This window comes from Lutra lutra, chromosome 1 (genome assembly GCF_902655055.1).
Source record: "Lutra lutra chromosome 1, mLutLut1.2, whole genome shotgun sequence".
Lineage (NCBI taxonomy): Eukaryota > Metazoa > Chordata > Mammalia > Carnivora > Mustelidae > Lutra > Lutra lutra.
The window spans coordinates 93,524,913-93,551,376 of record NC_062278.1 but is presented as its reverse complement, the minus strand read 5'-3'; the positions used below and the strand labels follow the sequence as shown (position 1 = coordinate 93,551,376).

General features: G+C 40.3%; 2 protein-coding genes across 5 annotated transcripts in view; one reads left to right on the top strand and one right to left on the bottom strand.

Moving 5' to 3' along the window:
* Nucleotides 1–2,555: 2,555 nt before the first annotated feature.
* On the bottom strand, nt 2,556–17,628 carry LOC125099824 (serine/arginine repetitive matrix protein 1-like). Its single transcript, XM_047729343.1, has 4 exons — nt 16,787–17,628; nt 16,583–16,633; nt 11,174–11,305; nt 2,556–2,715 (listed from the first exon to the last, which is right to left on the bottom strand). The coding sequence occupies exons 1-4, from the start codon at nt 17,626–17,628 to the stop codon at nt 2,625–2,627; spliced, it is 1,116 nt and encodes a 371-aa protein (XP_047585299.1). The 3' UTR covers nt 2,556–2,624.
* The window catches only part of GOLIM4 (golgi integral membrane protein 4), an 82,023-nt gene continuing 72,748 nt past the window's right edge, over nt 17,190–26,464 (top strand). For 3 of the 4 annotated variants that reach the window (XM_047729782.1, XM_047729771.1, XM_047729761.1), the window contains exon 1: nt 17,192–17,927. In XM_047729782.1, coding sequence (XP_047585738.1) covers nt 17,741–17,927 — 187 coding nt within the window. In that variant the 5' untranslated portion in view covers nt 17,192–17,740. Of the gene's footprint in view, nt 17,928–26,464 lie in introns of all 4 variants that reach the window. The other variant, XM_047729790.1, reaches the window with a different exon arrangement.

Below are 26,464 nucleotides of genomic sequence, written 5' to 3'. Positions count from 1 at the left end.
GAGGTAATGCACCTAATAAATCCCCCTGCCCTTCCCTGTAAGGGAAGGTGACCTTGCCTAGAACACTCCCTTCTTTTCTTTTGCTAATGACTTATTGTCCCACCCTCTTTCCTAGAAAAACCTTCCATTTTGTACAATTCCCCTGAGCTCCTCTACTTGTTAGGTGGAATGCCTTCTGATACAAGAATCAATTAATAAAGTCAATTAGATCTTTAAATTTACTCCATTGAATTTTTTTTTTTTTAACTTGGCCAATCTGGATAACTTTCAAGAAACAAAAGAATATATCAGTTCGACATTGGTGGAACACAGGTAGGTGTTAAGTAGAACGTAAAGAGAAGGAAAAGTTGGGACTAGATTATGGATTGCCTCAAATTCCAGACTAAAATATGGACTTTGTTCTGTGTTTCATGCAGAGGAGAGATTGGGGAAGCCAGTGAAGGATTTTGGATGGAATAGTGTTTTAGGTGAATTAAATTTAGTCTACAGGTTGGGGATATATACAAGGAGCAGAAATTAGCAAATAGTGAACAATTAAAAAGTCATTCATGTAGTGCAAAGAAAGTGGACCATGAGATTGTTGGGTCCCCCAAAATTGGGTACCCCAATAATGGGTCCGTGATTAAAGGAGCGAGACTGATACAAAGCGAAGGTCAAGCAAAGCTTTATTTCGCGCCAAGCACCAGGAATCAGACTGACCATCAAATAGACCGGTCGGGGCCTCCCCTCCAGAGAGGATGACCCCTCCCTGCTTTCCATACTAACTTTTATAGAGCAAAGGCCAGGTGGTTGGACCTGGCCACACACAGGTGGCCAATGAGATAGTAACACACAGAGGAAACTCCACAGTGATGCTAGGTGACCAACTGAATTACAATTTACCCTAGTAGACATTTGAACCAGCCTATCACACCTTGGTTAGGATTGGTGCCAAAAGGCTCCCAAAGGCCAGGGGCCCATACTCCTTGGTAACTAGGAGACAGTATGTACCCCCACTGATTGAATACCTCCACCTGGCCTGACCCACCCTTGTATATGGACTTTGTTACCTGGGACTGGTTTCCCAGACTTGCTTTTAAATAAGTTCCCCTGGCGGGGGGCAAGGTCAATTTAAGTTTTACAACAAAATGGCAGTTCAACCGGGGTGGGGCTGCTCTGGCTGAATAGGCCCTTACAAGATAGAAACCAAAGGAGATATTTGGGAGGGGTTTTGGTTTGGTTCAGTTTGGTTTTTAAAGAAAAAGAAGGAAATGCAAGAAAGAGGGATTTTATAAATCTTTTATGAAAGAAATATGTGCCCTGGAACCTATTATTATTATTATTTAGGTAGAGAATGAAGGATAAAAATTACATTTCTTTCAGATCACTCCCAGTGACTTTACTACTGGCAGTTGTATAGGTTTTTAAAGTAATTTCAGATATATTTTTCCATATGGATATAGATACTTCTTGAAATCATAAAATTAAACAATGTCCTAAGCTTATATAAAAAAAATCACACCTAAATTATAGAAATTGTGATTCATAACCTACAATAGAGTGCAATGTAGAATTTTCGTGACAACTCTGTTTATTTGGACCAGAAAAGAATGAATGGGCAGTGGCACCAGCATGTCAAAATCAGACTTTTCATGTGTTTTGGATCCCATTATTTTTCTGGATCCCATTCTTCTTCTGAGACCTTATTCCCTATCTTTCCTCTTCCCATCACTGAATTTGCTTTTAGCATTTTAGAAAAACATTCTCTAACCATCCTGGGTCATCTCCTCGCTGTCCATCAGTCCATGCTGCAGGCAGAGCAAGGGTACATTTCATGTCTCTTGTTATTTCTATTGGACAGTTTTCAGTATTTACAATCTTTGACCTCTCTACAGTGGATAATAGTTTTCCTTTCCTTCATTCTTGAAACTCCTGCCTTGGGTTCCAGGTCCCATTCTGTCTGAACTATGTTGCCTCTACACCCTTGAATTTCTCCTGTCCCTTCATGTTAGTAATCCTCTAGGGTTCCATCCTTCACACACTACTCTCTCTCATTATACCTGCTTTATCTGGGGAATTTCATTCACTCCTTCTAAAGCATATACACTGAGAGCTGTCAATTCTATATCTCTAATCCAGATCTAAAGCCATGTATTTATAATTGGATGTTCCATACACGCTCCACAAAACATGCACCACAAAACATGTCCGGCACTGAACTTCTTACTAGTACCTCAGCTCCATTCTTCCTTCCCTATTCTCTTCCAAATGTATGGAATCACCGTTTATGCAAGGAACTATGGTAGAAAACAGCTATCCTTGATTCTTTTCTTCTCCAACCTCCACGTGATTGTTAATTTTAGGTGCCAACATGATTGGGCCACAGGGTACACAGATATTTGATTGAACATTTCTGATCGAGTCTATGAGGGTGTTTCTGGATGAGATTAACATATAAATTGGTAGATGTAATAAAACATATTGCCCTCCCACTCCCCTTATCTAAACCATGAAAGTCCTGAATAAAATAAAAGGCTGAATAAGAAAGAGGTCTTACTTTTTGCCTTAAGGTCTTCAACTTGAAACATCAGTCTTCTACCTTTGGACTCAAAGTTGGGTTGACACATATCAGCTGCCCCCCTGGTTCACAGGCCTTTGAACTTCAATTGGAAATTTGCCCTCAGCTCTTCTGGGTCTCCAGCTTGCTGACCACAGATCTTGAACTTCTCAGTCTCCCTAAGCACATGAGACAATTCTTTGTGGTACAACTCTTTCTATAGAAAGGTGTGTGAAAAAAAAAAAATACACACACACACACACACTTCAGGTTTTCTTTCTCTGGAGAACCCTGACCAGTTCAGATTTTGGTACCAAGAGTGGATCTAGAGGACCACAATTTTAAGGATGAGTTTTCTGAATTAGTTCTGAGGTTTCTGAAATTGGCTCTCTAATCTCATTAGATTGATAGATGGTAATGACCCTATTTCCAATAGTGAAGAGAGCACTGATAGTCCCTTGCAAGATCTGGAATCAGAAATATGCAAAATATCTTCATTAGATATTCTAATCAGCCACTTAAAAGAAGTAAGGAACTTGGTGACTGCAATTGTGACACTTTCAGACATTTTTGGAAATCTAATGAATTTAATGAGGCTGGTTGGTTGATCATGTTGCTGGAGAAAGTGATGAAAGAAAGGATGAGCTCAGGGAATTGAATTTTCAATTCAAGTGTCACATACATGACCTAAACACTTCTGTGTGTGCCCAAAAGGTGACCCTTATCTCCTGCAGCCTCAGGGCTGAGATTCTTGAAAATCAAACACAATTTCATCCTGCAGTTGGCTGAATTACAACACTAGTTGAACTCCCAGCTCCACAGGGTGTTCACTATTCAAATGAGGGCATTGATTGGGAAAGAATAGAATCTTGCCAATTGGAATGGGGACCTGTAAGAAGAGCCTGATGAGGCTGGGGACATTGAGCCTCTAAATTCTGGCTAGTCTTCTTTCCCAGTGGAAGTGGACTCCTTACTCCCAGTAGTATTGGCTTCTCCAATTCCCCCTACTTCCCTTTGGAGGGAATTAATTGTGCATTGCCCAAGGAAACTGTAATGATATGCAATACAAAGCTGATTTTCCTTAGGACCCACATCTACTGCTCCTCTTTACTTCTAGACATGTAACTAGACTCAAATTCCAGAAGATCCCAAGGATGAGATACAAAGCATGACCTATGAGGAGGTATGCTATGCTCAAAAGAATTATGTGAGTTTTCTGATTTATATAGACTAAAATATGGAAAATATGTATGGGAATGAATAATGAGGGTGTGGGATAATGATGTGGGATAATGAAGAAGCAGAGTTGGATCTGGCTGATATTATCAATATGGGCTTACTAAGCAGAGATCCTGGATTTAAAATTGTAGCTCAGGGAGTTGGGAAGGGTTTAACAGTTTTAGTTGATTGGGTAAAACAAGCACCAAAATGGCCTACCGTGAGGAAACTGGAAACACTTGACCTACCTTGCTTAAACGTAGAGGGAGGGATTCGAACGCTTATGAAGTTTGGAATGCAAATTTGTCAAATTAGTGGATTTTTCAGTTAAGACTTACCCACTCTGAGAGTCCAGGTGATATACCAGAGTCTAGAAGACACCTTTCACCACAACTCTGAGAAAAAAATTGTGAATAGTGCCCTAGCATCCTTAAAGAACTCTTTGTAGGCCAGTCTTTACAGTGGGACTACAGTCACTGAATAAGGAAACCTAAATGCAGTGGGAGTAATTGGATCCTGGGTTAGCAAGAGCCAAGTGGCAGCACTCAAACATCAAAGGCAATGGGCATGGTTACCATAATGGATAGCAGTCAAGCGGTAATCAGAATAGTCTGAGTTGCACAAAACTATGGCATTGGGTGGTTCACCATGGTGTTCCAAAAAATGGGATAGGTAGGAAGCCTGCTAAATTCTCCCTTGATCTTCCACAACAGAAAAGTTTTAGATCAAGTAGCAAAAGTCTAATCTGAATCATAAAAATGAGTCATGGCTTCTCAACCAATTCCTGCACTTGATCAGTTTTTAGACCTAGACCCCTTGAGTAGAGAAGACACTGAGCCCCCTCAAGACAGTCCCTGTACACCACCAAAAATTTATAATCTTTATCCAAGCCTTCACTCAAAGGACCTCCAGGCTTTTACCAGGGAAACTGTGCATTGAGAAAATAATGAAAACTTTTAGAGACTACGAGACACTGGCTCTGAACTGACACACTAATTCTAGAAGACCTGAAATATTACTGTGATTCACCAGTTGGAGGAGAGGTTTAGGGAGGTCATGTACTCTGGGGACTTTACCTCAGTTCCCTCTTACAGTGGGTCCGTGGGTCCTTAAACCCATCTGGTGGCTGTTTTTCCAGTTCTGGGATGCATAATTGGAAAAGCTATAATTACCAGCAGGCAGACTCCCCACACTGGCTCCTTGACCTGTGGTGTAAGGATTATTATGGTGGGAAAGGCCAAGTGGGAGCCTCTGGAACTGCCTCTAACTAGGAAAATAGTAAACCAAAGCAATATTGCATTCATGAAGGGACTACAGAGATTGTGCCAATATCAAGGATACAGGTATGGCAACCCCATGACATTTCCATTCAACTCACCTATTGGGTCTATGCTGAAGACAGATGGATCCTGGAGCATAATGGTTGATTTTGTACCTTTAACAAGGTGGTGACTAACTGCAGCTGTTATACCAGCTATGGGTTCAAATTGCTTTGAGCAACTTAACACATCCCCTGATATCAGATATGCAGCTGTTGATTTGCAAATGCTTTTTCTCCATATCTGTTAGTAGGAACAAGCAGAAGCTACCCGTCATGAAATGGATGTTATCTGACCCACCAAGCCATAAGGTTAGCATGTAAAACAGTTCTCCACCAACAAATAGAAATGGTACGTATGTGGTGTGCTTTATATGTACTGAGGCTCATTTATATCTCAGAATATGGTCCATTTTAGTAAATGGTCCATAAGCACTTAAAAAGAATGTGATTCTGTTGTTGAGTGGAATGTTCTCTACATGTCAATTAGGTCTTGTTGGTTCATAATGTTGCTCAGGTCTTTCATATGCTTACAGATTTTCTGGCCACCAGAAGAAAAGTATTGAAGGCTCCAACTGTAGTTGTAGATTGGTCTATTTCTCCTTGTTCTATTAGTTTTTGCTTCATGTATTTAGAAGGCCTACTATTAGGCACATAGTCATTTTGGATTTTTAGGTCCTCTTGATAAATGGACCCCTTTTTCATTATGAAATGATCATCTTTCTACTTGATAATATTTTTTCTCTGAAATTGACTTTCTCTAAAAAGAAAGTAAAATAAAATCTCCTTTCTCTATTATTAACATAGCCACTCCATCTTTATTTTGATTAACATTCTCACGGTCTATGTTTTCCCTTTTTGGGATTTTTAACACTTTTTATTTTGAAGTAATTTTAGACTAACAGAAAAATTGCAAAAATTGTTCTCGTGTACCCTTAACCAACTTTCCCTAATACAGAATATCTCTTCAGTCTCCTGGGGTTGTCTCCTGTTGGAGACATGGCTGCACTTGCCTGGGCTCCTCCTTCTCTGTGTGGCAGCTTTCTGGCCAGACAGTAGTTAGAACAGTCATGCCTCTTTTGTTTCCTCTCTTTCTAGAAGCACTCTTTCTGGATGCCTTATGGCTGAGCCATTGTGTCATATATTTTGTTCATTTTTTTAGTTACCTCAGGCTGTGGTGTAAATCTGGACCCCTTATATAGTATTTTGTACCCTGTTTTTGTTTTTTCATTTAGCATTCATCATATCATGGGGTATTCTTTACGAATACCACTTCAGCAGATATGTTACTGCCCCACGCATATAGGCTGGGAAATTTTTGCCATTTTCCTTCCCCCGGACTTCTGGTGTGCCTCACTGCCGTGGTAGCTAGTACCTGGGCCTCCGGCTGCTGTGGCCACTTGGCTGTTGCACAGAAGACGGGGAAATTTCTGGGACTTTACACCCTTCAACCAAACCCTTAATTAATGACTCCATGGAGCCGTAATATGAATATGGCAGCTCTCTTGCTCCTTAGGGGAACAACTCTGAGTATGATCTACACTTTTTCCAGAGCTCTTCTGAGTGAGCAAAAAAGTTTTTTTGGGATTGCTCATTTGCCATCCTTCCTGCTATCCTGATTTTTCATGAGAATTCTTCCTAATAACCTTCCTCCACGTGAAAGCTTTCTTCAGGGTCTCTTTCTGAGGATTCCAAGCTAAACAACTAGCTTTAATGTCTGCTTAATATTTCTTTTAGAGATTCTGGACCCAATTCCAGCATGGGAGTGTGTTCTTCCCACCCACGACACCAAGCAATTCTTGGACACCAGCAGGCAGTCTGAAAATTCAGCTCAAGTCTAATCCTATCTATCCAGGGGAGTCTGGGTGGCTCAGTTGGTTAAGCGACTGCCTTCAGCTCTGGTCATGATCACAGGGTCCTAGGAGATAGAGCCCCTGGTCGAGTTCCCTGCTCAGCGGAAAGCATGCTTTTTTTGCCTGCCACTCCGCCTGCTTGTGCTCTCTCTCTCTGTCAAATAAATAAATAAAATCTTAAAAAAAAAAAAAAAGTCTGATTCTATCTACCCGAGGTAGCTCATCCCCACAAGACTGTACCCCCACTCCCAACCCCTTCAGACACTTGTCTCAAGCCTCAGACTGTTACCTGTGCTTCTGACCAATCTGTTACAAACTGGAGCTTCCAACAACCTCCTCCTTAAATTTGATTTGCTAGAGTGGCTCACAGAACTCCAGAAAACACTTATTTATGTTTACCAGTTTATTAAAGGATATGATAAAAGATACACATCAACTAAATGAAGAGATCCATGGGGCAAGATATGAGGAAAGTGCGGGGAGCTTCCATGCCCACTCTGGGCTTACCACTCTCCTCAAAGCTCCACCTGTTTACCAATCAGGAAGCTCTCTGAAATAAAGGACCAAAAAGCTATCTCAGGTTTTTCTGGAGGCTTCATTACATAGTCCTAATTGCCTAAGTCATTGCCACTGAGCTGGCCAGGCGCCCATTGTGATAATTATCTTTGTATGCAAAAGTGTTTTCTTGAGTTCTAGACAACTTTCTGTGGATAGATTCCTAGAAGAGAAATTATTGAAAAAAAGGTATAATATTTTATGGTCCTTGATCTGAATTGGCAGTTTGCCTTCCAGAAAATTTATCAATTCATAGCTTCCTTTGCAGGATATCTTTGTTTAAAATATTTTTGAGGGGTGCCCTGGGTGGCTCGGTGATATGGGTGTCTGCCTAGTCTTGGGTCATGATCCCAGAGTCCTGAGATCCCGTGCCGTGTCGGGTTCCTTGCTTGGCGGGAAGCCTGCTTCTCTCTCTGCCTGCCACTCACTCCCTATGCTTGTGTGCTCTATCTCTCTGACAAATAAATTAAATCTTTAAAAAATATTTTTTTGACTACATGAAGCCAATCTTAATGTAAACTTTTAAAAAAAACTTGCTATTGTCACTCGTTATGAGATTATTAGTATTGGTTTCATTTCTTCGATTACTGAGATTGAATACTTCTCACATATTTGCTGGCCATTCACCTGCTTATGAACTATCTGTTTATGAACTCTTTATGAACTATTATCTGTTTATGAACTTTGCAACTTTTTATTATCTTTGTTTTAACCATATACATACAATTATATAAAGTCATTAGATCTATGTAATTTATGCAGTCTATTTAATCTATGCAAATATTCTCTATGTGTCTGCTTTTACATTTTTTAGTATTGTTTGAAGTATGACGATTTTGAATTTCAACTAATCCAATGTATTTATTTCTTTACATTTGTTTGTCCTAAGGCTTCCCTACTTAGAAATTTCACTACATTTAAAATCAGATAAATTTCGTTCTACCTTTTTCCCCAGATTTTTTTCATTCTTTTCTATCTCGCTGTCTTGTAAATTCCCATTATTTATTTTGGTCTTTGTCAGGGAACAAAAATAGATTTCATTGAGTGTTGTTTATTCACTCACTCAATTAAATTGTGCTCAGTGTTTATTAGGTACTAGATAGAGTGCTAGAGACCTTGTTGGTAAAGGCAGATGTTCAGAGGGACACTGAAGTCACATCTAAAGTTGATGCAGGCTGTCTGGGTCCAAGGACCCAGAGGGGTACCATAAGACCAGTCAAGAGGGTCCTTGGCTTCTCACACGCAGGACAGAAATCAGACGTGAGCTGAGAGGAAGTGAGAGCAGAATTTATTAAACATAGAGATTGTAGAGACAGAGCATCTGAGAACCTCAGAAAGGAAAGAAGAGTGAATTTTGTCTTTGCTTGGGGCCTGGGGTTTTAATTGATGGTTGTGTTCCAGGGCGCAGTGTCTTCTCAGTCATCTAGAAACTAAGATGAGGGTCTAGATGCTCTCCATAAGTCACTTATGCCCTGCAGCCAAGGGTCTTGATGAGTCTGAGGTCTCAGGAAACATTCATGACGACCCAACCTAGTCACTCCTTAGATGTGCGGGAAGACTGCAAAAAAAAAAAAAGAAGAAGAAGAAGAAGAAGAAGAAGAAGAAGAAGAAGAAGAAGAAGAAGAAGAAGAAGAAAGAAAGGAAGAAAAAAGAATAGAAAGGAAAGAAAAAAAAAGAAAGAAGTCATTAAATCCTTGACTTTTACGAAGAGGACATACACCATCTGTTTGTTTTTTTTTTAAATTATGTTAAAGATTCTATTTATTTGTCAGAGAGAGAGGGAGAGCATGCACATGCCAGCAAGGGGAGCTGCAGGCAGAGGGAGAGGCAGGCTCCCCTCTGAGCAAGGAGCCCAATGTGGGACTGGATCCCAGGACGCTGGGATCATGACCTGAGCCGAAGGCAGATGCTTAACAGGCTGAGCCACCTAGATGTCTCACACTTTTTTTTTATAAGGTACATGTAATGTAAGGGTGAAGATCCTAGCAAGAATAGAAGCAAGAAAAGGAGCAAAAACAGTTTTTCATGGGGTTGCTTTAGTTTCCCTGTCCCAAAGTCACTAAGTGAAACAGTTTACTTATTTCATTGCTGTTGGTGGAAGAGAGAGAGTGGGAAGATGTGTGTGAAATGGCTGCCCCAAGCTAGGTAGTCTACCCTCCTGTGATACCAACTCACTCTTTATAGAAAAACAGATCTTAGGATTAGGGATATGCTCAACAATGTTAAAACCAACAAATGAGTAGAAAGCATCATTATCCTGAAGAGAATAGATTTTCATAAGTTATTGAAAATATCCATCTTTTCCCCCTCTTTATCTAATTACTTAAAAGTAGCAGTATACAACAAATTATTTTTCTTTAAGCACTTTAACATGATTGCAATAATATCATTTATGCAATTTCACATTCTCCTTTTTGCATTTAATGTTATGAGACATTTGTAAAAGTCATAAACTGCTTAGTAAACATATCTAACAGTTACACACAAAACCTTTTATATACATAAAAGATTTTAAATGGGCCAATTACTGTTACTCAAAGCAGAGTCTGTTTTTCTTCTTAAATAAATACATACCGTTTTACAGATTCTCTATTTGGGATATTATCATACAATCATGCACATTTTGGAGGGTGTGCACATTTAATCAGAGTGAATTAATACAAGTACACACAACCTTAGGCCTCTCAAACAAATTTCTTTTTCAGTTAGCCAGGTAGTCTTTTCAATTTTCTTCCTCTTAATGACTCTTACGACCATTCATTCTATAATTTATTGAGCCTCTAAAATGGAAAATGAACTATAATAGAACATTGCCTTAAGAAGTAACATTCCAGACATTCCAGTGCATTTAATGTGGCCCTTCAAATCTTTAACCTATCCCTCTCCACGAGCTGCTTGAAGAAATTCTTTTGTGTGCTAATCCAAAAATAAAAGCCCCCACAGCAAACTTTCCCTCAACCTCATCGCCTTTTCAAGCTCCACTCAATCTATCTTCCTTTGCAGGCAAATTATCAAAAGCAGAGTTCACCCTACTACTCCTCTCCTTTACTTGTCTGTCGCCCATTTATTCCCCAGCGCACTGTAATCTTCCATTTCACCCCAATCAGATCCTTTCAGGCCTCTTTGCAGGCTTTATCTCAACTTCCTTTGAGTTCTATCAACAAAGCTCAAAGTTCTCTTCTTAATACTTTCGGTTTTCCTGTTACTTCTTTCACACACCTTTTCTTGATTACCAGTTCCTCCTTTTACCTCACTAGTCATTTCAGTGTATGCTAGAATCCCTTAACTCTGTTGAACCAACTCACTGGACGATGGGAGGCTCTCCCCTCTATCAGTCAGTACCTTCCCTGTGCACTTCAGGGCTGAGGACTCCTGGCACTTAAACTAATCTCCGCTTGGCCTGTGTCTGCCTACCGAAATGAATGCCTCACAGAAACCAGTGGGTTGTTATAAAAGCTGCTTATGAAATTGCATTTGCTATTTTAATTATGTAATTTAATCAACTGTTATGTAAACTAATGAAATAGGGGAGTGAAAAAAATAAGAGTTGTTTCTATGAAAATTGAGATAAGTGATTTGGAAAAGCTCCATAATGGCTGGTATCTGAAAGAAAAATTGCAGTCAACTTTGGTGAAAAACAAAACCAAGAAAAGCTCCTTCCAATCTAGACATATTTGCATTGAATGACCTTACCATACAAATATCCTGAAGATCTTGCCCCACTCAGTGAAGCAGAGACTGGAATCTGAACGATGTTCTTTGGCTTCAGCGGCTAAGCTGAGCTCCCACCAACAACAGATCCGCACACAAAACAAAGGCTTTGCCCTGCATCAAAAGAGAATGGAAGCAAAGTGATGTTTCTTTGTTTTGAGGGGTCTATGCATCACTTTTCTTTTTCCCAGCTTGAACTGCCTCTGCTGATTAACCGATCCCATTGCCTAGTCTAACAGGAAATCAGGTTACATCATGAGGCCTCTTGTTCTCTTGCTTTGTTCTCTCCTTGAGTAATTTAATTTCCAGCCAGAGTTTTGATTTGGCCTTTAAATCAACAAATCAAATCCACAAGCTCTTCACTGGAAGGGTCCATGGTTCATTCATCATTATATCCTCCACCTTCCATTTCGCTCCCCGTATTATGCCTTGCACACAATAACTACTTGAGAAAATTGTTGACATAGAAAGCATAATGAAAACCTTAGTCTGTAAATTATAACCGAGGAATTAGAAATCTAGCTTGAATAAGTGGATTACAAAAGTCCCTTGGTTTAAGGTCATAATTCCTCCCTTCTCAACTATTAAAGAAGTTCAATTAATATGATTGGAAAATTATTGTTTTAAACTGGGTATCTGTTTTTTTTTTTTTTTTTTAAATCAACTGTTAGTTTTCCAGAAAAGTATAAATAAATTTAGGTCAACAGTGACAAGTGTCACTACAATTCAATTTTATCTAAGTGAAATCCAAAGTTTGTCTTCTCTCTTGAATCCTGTGGGCTCATTCTCTCTGAAGTGAGGCAGCACAGATAGGATCATCCCTTGCATTTTACAGATAAGAGAATTAAGGTCCTAACTGTTACTGACTTACTGTTGACTTCATAGATAGTTTGTAACTTAAACGGGATTTGTATCCTCGCAGTAGGCATCTTGAGTCACCTTTTGAATGTTTCTGAAGCCCTTTACAATTGGGCAAGAGAATCAGGAACAAAGAAGCAAAAAGTGAAACTCTTCTGTCCTTTATTATGACTCATCTGCTTATCAGCCTATCTAGGATTAGATCATGCCATTAGGGTTCAGTCCTTTGGCTTAACCTATTTTCTCACAAAATTCTTGAGAACAATAATAAGCTAATAATTCATTCGTTAATATCTTCCTGTTAATTAATGGATCCAATTTGCTTTCCTTGGAATAACTGATTACTTGTAGAACAGTAATAGATGTTTTGAGGAAGATTATATTAGATTTTTGTCCTTTGTCTTCAAGAAGGGAAAGATAGTGTGTGTATGTGGGTGGGTGATAGGGAGTGAAGGGCATAGTCCTAGACAAGGATCCTGGGAAACAAAAGATTCCTAGGATGTTGGATGCCAAGATTTAAAGAGCTGCACTAGAGAACAGAATGAGAAGAAGAACGAGGGAAGACATGTGTTTTTACTTCTTAGTTTTAACGTGAGTAGAACTTAATGCTGAGGTAACTTGACTCTTAGGATCTTTTTCTTTTTTTTTTTGAAAGTTTGGTCTATTTTATCTCTAAGTAAAACCATTGATAGTCCCTTTGTTTTGACTCAAAATATTCCTGAAACTAGAGCATAAAAAACATTTATGGAGCAGATTATGATTCCCTTAGGAATAGTTTTGAAATTTAATGTTGAATTTCGGACCCAGGACTTAGCATTGGATACATCATAAGTATGATCAGCCATGTCCCATGACAATTAAGAAATTACTACATGTATCTATCATATAATACTAAAATTCTAATACCGATTCTATAAAATGGTCATGGATAAACCAAGCATGTCTTTTATACAAAGCAATCAACAAACTACACACTTGGGGGGGAACATTAAAAATGTCATATTTCATTGGCTACTGATCTTCCCACAGTCTATTTGTCTGAAGTCTCTGAAGACAGTGAGCTGGTGAAAAGCTGCCTGAATGAGCCAATGGAAGATTTGGAAAGTCCACCTCACCTGAGTCTCACATACGGTCCTTTCCCATATATTCTAATATTCTATGAAACTAACTCTTTCCTAAAAGTGATATGCTAGCTATAATAAACATTAAGCAACAAATTCAAAATATTTCTTATGCCACCTTAGAATCTGGAAGAGTTTATGGTATGCTAGACTGTCCTGCTTTTAGAAAGATGTTAAAGACATTTGAAATAATAGTTCTTATTTCCTTAGTCTAGCTACACATCTACAGATTTAGGGCCTCCTAAATATTTTTCATTTTTTAATTATGAAACAATTTTCATACTTTGTTAATCTGCTAACAATTACCACCAGGTCATTAGCAAAATTTTGTGGAAAATGAGTTTCAAAACACCTCTTACAGAGTCCTCAAAAAAACAGAATACCTTGAATGTAGCGTTCTTTACTTCTCAAAACAGTACATATAAGTGGCAAGCAGGAAGCCGTATGTTAATTAGGTGAAAGCAAATGGGTGAAGTGGCAAAAAGGCAGAGATGGTAAGCATAGTTTTCTACAGAGGAAAAAGGATAGTTGATTTCTGCAAAACTTACATGAAAAGGTTGAAGCTGTGCTTTATTAATACTGAAACACCATTTACAATTTTATTTTTTAATTGATATATAGTTGACATATAACACATTAGTTTCAGGTGTAGGACATAATGATTCAATTTAAATATTTATTGCAAAACGATCACCACAATAATTCTAATTAGCATCCATCACCACACAGTTACAAATTTTTTAAAAAAATTGTTTAATATTCATCCCCTTTTCTTAGGTAGATGTCTCTTGCAAACTGTTGAATTCAATTTGTAGTAAAGAGATTTAATTCAAAAGTTTCACGGACAATGGAAACTACTCAGTCTAGGATGGGTCATCTATTTTTACAAATTATACACCTGCTGTATCCCTCAACTATATATTTCTTGCCTTTCCCTATTTTGAAAATGAACAAATTTTATCGAAATGACAAATTTAGTAAAACTGGAAAGAATGCTAAGATTTCCAAATATTACCTTAGTCCTTCTCAAATGTAAGGCCTTGAATCTTGAAGTTAATTTCTTCCTCCCTTAGAAATAAAATATTTTTTTTTTTTAAGATTTTATTTATTTATTTGACAGACAGAGATCACAAGCAGGCAGAGAGGCAGGCAGAGAGAGAGAGAGGAGGAAGCAGGCTCCCTGCGGAGCAGAGAGCCCGACGTGGGGCCCGATCCCAGGACCCCGGGATCATGACCCGAGCTGAAGGCAGAGGCTTTAACCCACTGAGCCACCCAGGCGCCCCTAGAAATAAAATATTAAACTGGTGAAATACCTCAGGATATATAACTTTTAAAATTATATATATTGTTAAAAATATGGCATATAGAAATGTAAGTATATAATACTATTTTAAAAATGATAAATAAAAATAAAATAGAACTAGCAACGGACCTCACAAGACCATTAGAAATAGCTCATCTGTTACAAGTTCTACCCAAAGGCAATGTTATGTAAATTCAATTTATAGGCCCTGGGTAGTTTCCCCGATGTTGGCCTCTCAAAGGCTTTATACTGATATTTTTAAGAAACTAGCAGCATACTTCACCTTGGAAAAGTAATTTTATAAAGACACTGCCATTAGTGATTTTATATACTTCTACATACCCTTCTTGAATTTGAAATAATGGGTGAGTCCAGGTAATAATTTTTGTCCTCTTTCAAATTTTATGACTAAAATATTGAGTTGTGTTTTATGGCCTACATTTATTATATTCTGTAGAGTCAGCCAGCAGCTTTAGGCAAAGAATACCTTTGGAGTCTGAAATCAGATGCAAAGGAATCAGGGGTTTCAAATGAATAATCATGTATTCCAGAAGCATAAGAATGTTCCAAAAATTCTGAAATACAACTAAATACTGCATACTGTGTAATGTGTGAGTAATAATTTCCCAATCCTCTGTACAATTTCTTCCTTCCTTTCTCTGTCTCTTTCCCTTCCTCCTTCCCTCCTTCCCTTTCTTTTCAGTTAAGATAATTTTGTCTCCTAGTATGGGCCAGGATTATTGCTATAAAACTTCATTTCCTCCAGAATAGTTTTGGTAGTACTTCTGGAGGAAGAGTTTATTTAGCAAATCATACTCTAATAATGGTAAGGACTTTTCATAAGGAATTTTAACAAGGTGCAGGAATTACCCAGTCTCGATTTTTAAGAGTAAAACTGAAAGAGGGAAATTTAAACAGTGGTAGATTGAATAACAATTAAGACTATGTGGTATCTGTACGACAGAAAAAAATTCTAAAACTTCCTTAAATAATTTTCTTTTTAAACCAGGTTCTCATTTTAACGGACCAGACACAGTTTGTTAATATCATTTGTTAAAAAAGAATGAGAACTTGGCTTCCACAGGAAAACAGCAGGATTCTAACCTAGATCTCCTTCTGCTGAACTCCTACATTTCTGCATGTTGTGGGTCCTAGAGCTATCACAGTCCCTTCAATAAACTTTCGTTTCTTTACCAAACTGTGAGGCTGATACTTAATCTGGGTGTGATAAGTGAGATAGTGTTAATTGTAAATGAAAGCATTTGAACAATATAATTACTGTTATAACTTATTATTTATTAGGGAAAAGCAGATGCCTGGCAAACTTAGGTTTCATGATAATATAAATGTCATTAGGCTAGCATTTGTAATGAGGGTTATTTTATGGTTTTAGCATTTCAGAGTCTACCTAAAAAAGTTCTGCACCAGGGACCGACCATCTTTATGTTTAATGTGGCTACGCAGATCTACCCTCATTTTGAGCACTTGTCTATTATTGGTAGTGATAACTAAAGTCTGGTTAGAGTATCATAAAAACTATGCGGCATGAAATAAATTCCATGACACTTCTGAGGCATTTGAGAAATAATTTACTTTCTTAGAAGTTAGGTCAAGAGCAGAAACAAAATTATCATTCACGCCTAACCTGAATTTTCCCTCCTCAAGTACATAAAAAGAACAAAAGCACTGTTTTCTTTGAATTTGATTTTCTTTGAAGAGGTTTGTGATTATTACGTTTTACTTTGTTTTACATAGGGAACCTTTGTTAGCCTTCAAAATGTAATTAAGCAATGTAACTGATGTACTTTTGCAACCAATCAAGCAAATACATATGACAAAATGTATGCATACTTATTTCAGCCTCTGAGATTTGTTTTCAAATTACTCTGTTTGGAGCCCGGGGAAGAATATGAGATCATTTATTTCCCGTCTGCCAAAGGCAAGCTGATTTCCCCAACCCACATGGACAGTTGAGCAGTAAGCTATCGTGTTAGCGTGCCTGAGTCTCCCGACTCCTGTCCTGCCATCCGTGAGCACACAGGCATTCATGCTAGCACGCGGACCGGGCAAAAGTCCACTGGCAAGACCTCTCCCGGTGCGGCTACGCAGATTATGCTGCCGGTATAGCCATCCCGTGTGTCTGCTGCACCTGCCCACTGGCTGGGGAAAGAAAGAAAGGGTATTCGGTAGAGTCCAAGCAGCGGCTTCCACCCACTCTCTCCCACTTACATACACTGTACTCTCTCCCCACGTGCATTCCGAGGGCTGGATCACACACATTCACTTGCACTCTCACACACGTGCGCACCATACCTCGCCCAGCCGCAAGCCGGGACACGTCGCCCGGGCACCCCAACCTCCCCGCCCCAGGCTCGGCGGGCTCTCCCCACCCACCCGCGCTCCACGTGGGCGCACCCCGGCGCCAGGCGGCCGCGCTGCCCACGGAGCCCCTCGCGGGCTCTCGCGGTGGGAGGGAAGGCGCGGCCCCAGGGTCGGACGGACAAAGCGGGCGTCCAATCGAGCCCCGCACTGCCTCCCCGAAGGGAGGGAGCGGCGGCTCTGACGGGCCCAATGAGCGGGGAGCCCGAGTGGGACTTCCTCCCGGAATCCCGTTGGCCAGAATAGCGGGGCCGTGGGTGACACGTAAGTTGGGTGGGAGGCGGCGGCGGCCGAGGTTCGGCAGCCCCGTCAGTGGCACCGGCCCGCTGTCCCCCACACCCGGCCGGGCCAGCCGGTGCCCGCCCATCCACTACCCCGGCCGGCCGCGCGCGGAGGCGCCGCCTGGAGTCCGGTCTCTTTGTTGGGCGCGCACCCCCTCCTTTTGGTGGCCACAAAGTCGCGCAGTGGGAGCCGCCGCGAGGGGGCGGGGAGCGGCCGGGGCGGGACTCTGAGCGCCGCCGGGGGCAGCCGAGCCAAAAAGTGGGGAGGAGGAAAAAAGGCAGACGGCGTCTGGGGACCGGCGCGGGCACAGCCCGCTCGGAAGTATGCGGAGGGCCCCCTCCCGGGCCCGGGCACTCGCGGAGAGCCAGCCTCGCAAAAGTTTGCCGGCCGCTGCCCAGGCGGCGTCGATGGCTGCGCGCCCCGCGGCGCGCGGGGGCTGAGCGGGCGCCACTTCCCCTCGGGCCCCGCTTTTGTGTCTCGCGTCTCCTCCTCATGCTGCGTCCGGCCACCTCTTGCGGCGGCCGCTGCTGAGGCGCTCGCTCCGGCGGAGGGGAGGAAGGGACGGCGGCGGCGGGGGCGGCCGCGGCGCGGGGTCCAGGCGGGACTATGGGAAACGGGATGTGCTCCCGAAAGCAAAAGCGGATTTTCCAGACGCTGCTGCTGCTGACCGTGGTGTTCGGCTTTCTCTACGGCGCGATGCTCTACTACGAGCTGCAAACGCAGCTGCGGAAAGCCGAGGCGGTGGCGCTCAAGTACCAGCAGCACCAGGAGTCCCTTTCCGCCCAGTTACAAGGTACGGTTAACGGGACGCGCGCGGCCGGTGGCCAACTTCGCCCCGCGCCTCCCGCCCCGACTGGAAAAGTGGCTTTGGTGAAACGTTAGCGCTGCGGGTGCCACCTCTGACCATCGCGGACATCAGAGGCGAGCCATGCTGGGCCGCCGGGTCCCCGAAGTGTAAAGGGGGATGACATCTCCACCTCCCACTTCCTCCGGCGGTTACGTTTGAAATTGGTGGCACCAGCCGCGGGTCCCGTAGGGCGTTGGATGGGCCGGCGCCCACTGAGCCTTTTACCCCAGCACTTGTCAGTGGCCCAGCTGTAGTCTGCGCAGGCCGACCAGTAGCCCTTCCTCGGTTTCTGCCAACCCATCTCGGAGGGGCATGGTCTCAGTTGCTGTGTATTCGCTGTGCAGTTGACTTTGTCAGTAACATAAGAAATGGAGAGTTTGGCAGTGATTTCTCAAACCGTGCTGGGGTTTAGCCGTGACCTAGCTGCCCAAACTAATGGCCCATTAGTTTCTGTTAACTTAATAGGGTGACTTTAACGATGTTGGGAGTGTTGGAAAAGTCCACACTGCTACTGTTCACCATCCTGCTGGTATGTTTTGGGGGAGGGTAAAAAAAAGTTTATATTCCTGAGTAACTTTTAGTTTCTCATAGAGGTGGGAGTGTATGTGTGATGTGTATTTTACAGTCAGCCTTGAGAAGCCCAAGAGAAGAAACACAGTTTTTCATTCTATCAGATACAGTGAACACAACTTGAGCCAGACCTGCAGAAAGATTTAAAGTTCCTATCCTTCTATTTTAGAATCTCGTTTAATGTAAATTTCAGAAACATAAATGATGCATGACTGCAAAGTAAGCACCGCGTGGTCTTAAGAGCATAGTCCCCCTATACATATTTTTTGAAAGCTTTTACTTGTGTCTAGTTTTCAACACTCATGCAGTCCTCTCCCCAACCAAAAATAAAAAAATAATACTAGAAAGCTGTGAGTAGTGAAATGTTGACAGTCTTTGCTGATAATGTAAATATACCTTATTTCATATTACTGGGAAGATACAAGCTGGATGGATGTTTGTGTCAGTGTATGTGTATACAAATAGAAAACAGATGCCTTTCGTTGCTTCAGCTATTTTGAGTGTTTTCTAGTAAAAAAAAAAAAAGAGAAAATGACATGCTGCTGATTGCTTGGTCTTATTTTCTCTTCCCAACTTAGAAGAAAGGGAAGTATTTTTAGCTTACTGAAGCTGCATAGCCACAGGCAGTGAAAATATGTGAACTGGGTTTAGTTCTAAAGGAAAACCTGTTTTGATACAGACCTGGGTTAAGAACATTTTTCTTTAAACTTGTTGAAATTTACCCATGGCTTATCGTTTTTATTCAAATTCTGGATATTTATGTATTTACCTATTTACGTAGAAGGCATTAGTGGTTTCCCTATGAAGTTCAGTACAGTTAGACAAAAGGAAAATTTTGTCATCTAATACTGCAAGGGCAGGACTGGATTTTCACACATGTGGCTAGAAGGGGCATGTATGGTGGATTATGTGAGGTTGGTGCCTTAGTGTCTTAGTTTAGGGGACCCATGCAAACAGACACTGTCAAGTTCACCAATACATCCTCAGCACTGCACAGTGCCTGACACTCATGAGGGAATCAATATATATGTATTCACTCAACAAATGAGCTGTTATCCTGAACTGTGGTGAGAAAATAAATCCTGCAGGCTATTGTCTCCTTTCTCAGGTTTCCCTTTCCTGTCTCTGCTTTTTGAAACAAAACAAAACAAAGTAACAACAAAATATTTTGCCCAAGTAGAGCTTCTGCTTCAGGAGCCAGTGCTGGAACTCTTTGAGGCCCTGATTTCTGAGTCACAGCCTGTATTTGCGGTATTTCTTTCCCTCTCTTTCTTTCTTTCCTTCTTTCTTTCTTTCAAATTTATTTTTTTTTCAGTGTTCCAATATTTATGGTATTTCATTTTGAAAACCAATCTCAATTTCTTTTCTCCTTTGATTTGCCGCCTTTGGGTGGTGATGGTGGGGGGAGAGTGGTGGTAAGTGATAATACAAGGCCATTAAAATCTTCAACATTTGTTTTGTTGCAGATGAAAAAATGTAGCTAGTTCAAGTGGCCTTAATGTCCTTTTCTTTTTTTTTTTTTAAATGTCCTTAAAGTATTTTGCCATTTCCTCGAGTTGTGGTGATGCAACAATTATAACATGGTTATGCATGAAGAATTACTTCCTAAGCAGGCTGCAGTTTCTTTGTATTTTTTAATGGATTGATGATTGACTTCTGTAGCATTTATTTTGGATTTCACATCTGCATGCCATTTAATGAGGATTTTTCTGACGGTGTGCCGCTTTTGCTTCCCTTTTCCAATGACAAATGACATTTTACTCAGCAGCGCTGTGTTGTACCACCTGCATAGATTTGTTTTGAAGGCATTAGGCTCTCCATTCTTAGGACTTGTTTAGTTAAGTGAGATCTCTTGACCTGGCTTGGATTAAGATCAGAGTTAATTATGAGTGGCCTTCTTTAGAAAAAAAAATATATGTGACTCTTGAAATGTTTAAGTAGTTTGGCCCTGTAATCTGAAGGTATACATTTGTTAAGTGAGCATTTTTAGGTCATCTTCAGTTTAAGGATGGGTTGTACTCCAGAGATTATTTTGAAAGTAGGTTATGTCTAACTCCCAAGTGCCTTTTGCAGTAGACCCATGCCATAAATAGGAGACAGTGAGGGGTGACCTGGGGAAAGTTCCAAGACTAAGCAGCCCCCTTTCCAGGAAAAACAAATGTCTATGTCTGCCCGGCAATATATCTATTTACTTCTCTATCTCCCACTTCTGCCACATGGAAATTACACTGAGCAGTGGGGCAGAGGTTATATATTGGTGGCAGAGGCAGTAGTTACAATCTTTGACCAGCACAGTGTTTACTTAATCTCTTAAATTTTTTAAAAACTGCTTTCAGGTGGGCCATACCCCACTCCTTGTGTCCATACACAGTGTTTCTTAGCTCCCACTGCCCATTAGAATCAGTGGGCAGCTCCCAAACCAAATCAGTCACCATCTATGGGGGTGAAACCCACATGGTGCCCTCCCCAGGTGATTACAACATGCCTCCAAGGTTGAAAAGTACAACCCTGTAATCTGAAAACTGAGCCACTTGACACATTTACTTTACTTGGACTCAAAGACATTTGAAGGTTTTGTTGTTGCTTTTCCCCCAGCATGTGATTCAAATTCTAGCCCTGCAACTTTCAGTGTGAACTTGGCCCTCATTTTTCTTCTTTATACGATGGAGATTAGAATGATCTATTTCACAGGGATAATGTGAGGATAAAATGATGAATGTGTAGAAGCTCCTAGCACATCCCTGGCACATAGTAGACTGCTCCTTAAAGATGATCTGTTATTATCATCATGGTCCCTGTGTGAGGTAAGGTATTTCACAGCTTTCTCTTCCCACGTTTATCATGGGTAAATGTTTTAAAATTGACAAAATTTGTTTTTATAATTAGCTACCTCCTTTTATTTTACCTGATTGGACATCAGAGGAAACGGGTAAATGGACATAAATCCAGATACTTTCCTCCGGAGAAGGGACCTTCACTGACAATTTAAACTTAAAAAATTAAAGTAGGGTTACTGATTAACTCTCTTTGTCATACCAGATAAGAAGAGGGTGTATCTCCTAGTGGTAGGCAATAACCTTGTGTAACAGGATCTGGAATAGAGATGGAACTATTTAAATTTTTTAAAAGTAGGGGCGAATAGCCCCTCATTTCTGAAACATTTTTGCAGTGCTTTTGGTCTTCCTAGTGATGGCCAGAAACCATTAAGAAAAGGTTTATATAATGTTTTCTGTGCTCCTGTTCCAGATCAATATCTTAGAACTATTTAAAGTAAGAAAAAAAAAAAGGTGGGGGGGCTCTGGGTGGCTCAGTGGGTTAAGCATCTGCCTTTGGCTCAGGTCATGATCCCAGGATCCTGGGATAAGATTACCACTTTGAGCTCTTTGCTTCCCGGGGAGTCTGCTTCTCCTTTTGCCCCTCCCCCTGCTCATGCGCTTATGTTCTCTTAAAAATTTTTTTTAAAAAGTTTGTTGCTTCTAAGGCTCATACTGTTATTTAAGTTAGTTGTCCTTTACATTGTGTTTTCCTAACACAGGATGGCACACTAGCCTGAGCATGAACATATCACATTGGAACTGGTGGCTTGTTTTCAGCCTCCCCTGAATCTGCTTAAAAAAGAATAAAAGTCTCCTTCAGCTCAGGGCCAGGCTTTCTTTCATCTCCAGTGCCTGGTGCCTGGCATATAGTCAGTGCTTAGTAGAGAGTAGGTCTATACCTCTGTGGTGTTTTCTGTCTGCTTATGAATGTGCTTCATAAAGTGGGCGGGGAAATGTGGTGGATACAGGCTGAGGAGTCAGAGCACTTAGGTTTCAAGGCTTTCTGTCTTTTTTTTTTTTTTAAACCAGCTGTATGATCTTGGGCAAGTCACTTCTCTGTGACCCACCTTTATCGTAGGTTATAATCAGAATAATAATGCTTATAATAGGGTGTCATGAGGATCAATCACGTTAGCTGGCATACAGTGCTTAGAAGTATAAGGCTTACATTTTGGACTGTACAACAGAGTGGTTCACAGAACTCAGTGATTTTAGATCCATGAGCATGGGCTGTATGTGGTATTAGGTATTCTCATTTTCAAGTGCAAAATTAGGCCTTGTAGACATCAATGAGATACATACAGTTCATTAGATGAACACTTTCATTTAAAAAACAGAACAGAGGGGCGCCTGGGTGGCTCAGTGGGTTAAGCCGCTGCCTTCGGCTCAGGTCATGATCTCAGGGTCCTGGGATCGAGTCCCACATCGGGCTCTCTGCTCAGCAAGAAGCCTGCTTCCCTCTCTCTCTCTCTGCTTTCCTCTCCGTCTACTTGTGATCTCTCTCTGTCAAATAAATAAATAAAATCTTTAAAAAAAATAAAATAATGGGGCGCCTGGGTGGCTCAGTGGGTTAAGCCGCTGCCTTCGGCTCAGGTCATGATCCCAGGGTCCTGGGATCGAGCCCCGCATTGGGCTCTCTGCTCAGCAGGGAGCCTGCTTCCTCCTCTCTCTTTGCCTGCCTCTCTGCCTACTTGTGATCTCTCTCTGTCAGATAAATAAATAAAATCTTTAAAAAAAATAAAATAAAATAAAATAAAAAACAGAACAGAATTTAAGTTCGATAGTTTTATTTGTATGTAAATCCCTTGCCCTAAAACGCATTCCTTGAATAAAAGATGAAAGCTTCTAGGTACTTTGTGAAAATCTGACTCAGTTAAGCATTCTGTTAAATATATATGATTTGCACAGATTTGTATGATTCTATATATTGTGTCTGCCTAGTCATTCCAGTAAATTGGATTGTGCCCATATTGGTTGACCATATAAGAGAATTTCTCATTATTTGTGAGCCTTTGGTTTAAGTCCCGGATAAAATGGAAGCTTTACTTTGACTTTATTCTCTTCTGCCTTTCTAAGGAGAGTTTCTTATAGGGCTGGGGCACTGGTCAGGTTTCAGGGACTTAAGGAATGGGTGACTTGGAGTTGGAGAACTGATATGCAACAGATTGGAGAGAAACTAAAAGAGGGAAGAGAGGAACAGGGGACTGCTACCATTTTATGACTTTTCAAAGCATTGAGGAATATTCTTGCTCACATGCTTTATGTCTCAAAAAAGAGAAACAGGGAGATTGGTTTTGTCATCAAATACTGTTTGAATACAGCTCTGGTGTTCATGGGTGGAGACCTTGAACAGGCAAGAAATACCTCCGGACTTGAGTTTCTTTATGTTGAACTGGGGATAACAATGTCTATTTTGCACACTTGTGTAGATTGTAAATAATACAAAATGACGAGCATGGATCCTGGAACACATTACTACTGCATTTATTAAGTGACCAGGACTTCTGGGTTAGCATTGGGCTGCTTTTTATTTTGCTCACTGTTTACTGCATCTAGTAGGTACTAGTGTTATTAGTTGTGGCCTAAATGTGGCTCTTTTCAGAGCTAAGTCCCTAACTTGGCTGAAACTTTCATTTAAGACATTCTCACTCTGTCTTTTCTACTGTATTGACCCTTTCTTTTCTTTCTTTCTATTTTTTTTTTTTTTTAAAGAAAGAAAAGGCCTGCATATTCTTAGGTGGTATCAACTAAGAGTTGCTGTTTTTCATTTTGACAAATAAGTGTTTCTATTTTGTCATTGAGGACAAAATGTTTTTGCTACTTTTGCCAGTCAGTGCTTTGTGGAGTTTGTAGCTTTGGAAGTAAAAGTTATATATAATACAACTTTATTATAAGAGAATAGTGACAAGCTGTTTTTCCTTTCAAGCCACTGTTATTTAAAGTGAATGTATTTTGATAGAATTTTGAAAATTTATTTGAAGAAATTAAATTATTTAAAATACGTAACATTTGTTGAATGTCTGCCAGGTTCAGGGGCCCTGTTAAGCACGTTACATGCATTTTTTTCTTCTAACAGTGACATAAGCTTGTTAATGTGAGTGAAAGATCTGAGGCTCAGAGGGGTTAATTAACTTGCCAGTGTCAAGGTTAGATTTAGATCTAATGAAACCGAACTTAGAACCCTAAAGTAACTTCCCAGCTGTGTTCTTTCCACAGTACTCCATTGCCCTCAAAATTATTTTAGTGTGTCTCATGACAGTATTCATGGTTCTGAGAAAGTAGGTTAGGGGGGGGTCGTATGAAGAGTCAAGATAAAATTTAGAATCAGAAGTAACAGAGTGATTATTTGATGAGGCATGTCCAGTATGTAGGACATTTGCTGCTGTTACAAAAGGTAATTTTGGTTGATACGGAGTTGATTTTAGGTGGTATGTAGATGCTGCATTAAATAACATTGAATCATATCTAATAAAAACCTTAAGCCCTTTTGAATTCCCTTTCAGAGTTTTCTTGACAAGTAGAAACTCTCAGTTTGATGTTAGAATCTCTCTCTTAGCTATAGTTACTCATTTGTTTCTCTCAGAGAACTAAATAAGGGCAGCCAACAGTTTGACAGTTAGAATTTAATAATTGTTTGTTGTTTATTGCATTTAAAATTAACAGTCACTATAACCATGAATACCATGTAAGTCACATTTTCCATTTACAAGGTAGTAGTGTACAGGGGTTTTTTAGAAGTTTATTTTAGGGGAAAAAATGAAATTTGGCAACTCACAGTACCTGTACAGTTCATGCGTGAGTACCTGCATGTTTGTAGTTCATGAATGCATTAACTGATTGAATCTGCTACAGACAATGAATTTTACAGTTAAAGAAATAATCCTGAAGCAGAATCATTTATCATGTATCTCAAGTCCACATATCCTGACTTCCAATACAAATAGCATTCCTCTACTGTGCTCTGCTGTCCCTGGAGATCAGCACCCTCTTCTCAGTTCCAGCTGAAACTATTGCTACTTTTAAACAATGCTTTGTATTTCTGAATGGCATATTTGTGTTCTTGTTTTTATTGGCCAGTGAGTGCTTATTCAGGGGACATGCCAGTCATTGCCCTTCACTAATAAACCTCACTAAATAGGCTTTAGCCTGGAGGGATCTAGGCATGAAATAAATTGCTCTTTAAAATAGTATGACATTTTAAAAAATATTGCCTTAACTACTTTTTCATATATGAAATGTCACACTATGATAGATTGTGAATAGAAAAGTAAAAGATGGGCTGTCATTCTGAAAGATAAGGTATCACATTTGAATGACAGTTTCCTTTCTGTTGAGAGTGCATTTAAGAAAAATATATAATCATTTTAGAAGAGTCGAACATTTCCCATTTCACATATCATTTAAACCCCTTCTTTAAGTGGAATTTTTGTTATAAACAACAACAAAAATTCTGCAAATCAGGATATTTTAAGAGAGCTTTGACATTGCTTGTATGATCTCAATAATAGTGATGATGTTGTATAATAGATACTGTGAGCAGATTAAAATTGGGCAGCTGTTAATTACTTATTTACTTAACTTGGTTAGTGTAGGATAGTTTATTAAGTTTTACATTAGTGAGATTTAATCTATAATCCCTCAACCTATTAACACACATTGATTTTTAAAAGAATTTCATATCCTTTTTTAAAGGTTTGATGCTATAAAACATGTTAATTTGCACTGATGTCAAGTGTCGCTTTCATGAGAAGATGAAAAATAGCTTGTCTTCACTATGTAGGTGAGTATCAGCTCTAAATCCAGAAGTCATCTAAGTTTGATCTGGGTGTGGGTGAGGCTCCTTGGGTATAGTTCCTCAAGTATAGTTCCTTGTCATCTGTGAAACTAGAGTCAAGATACTGATCTCAAAACAACCAACGTACAGCAATGAAGCAGACATAAGATACCTACATGTTCTTGTTCAAAAAAGGGTAAGATGCATAATATGTAGGAGTCACTGGTCCATAGCAATTCTGAAATGCAGCTAGGCAGAAATTCCTTGACTGGGTTTCCAGACCTGAGGATAATTCTCCATGCTCTTGATTCTACTCCTTAGGC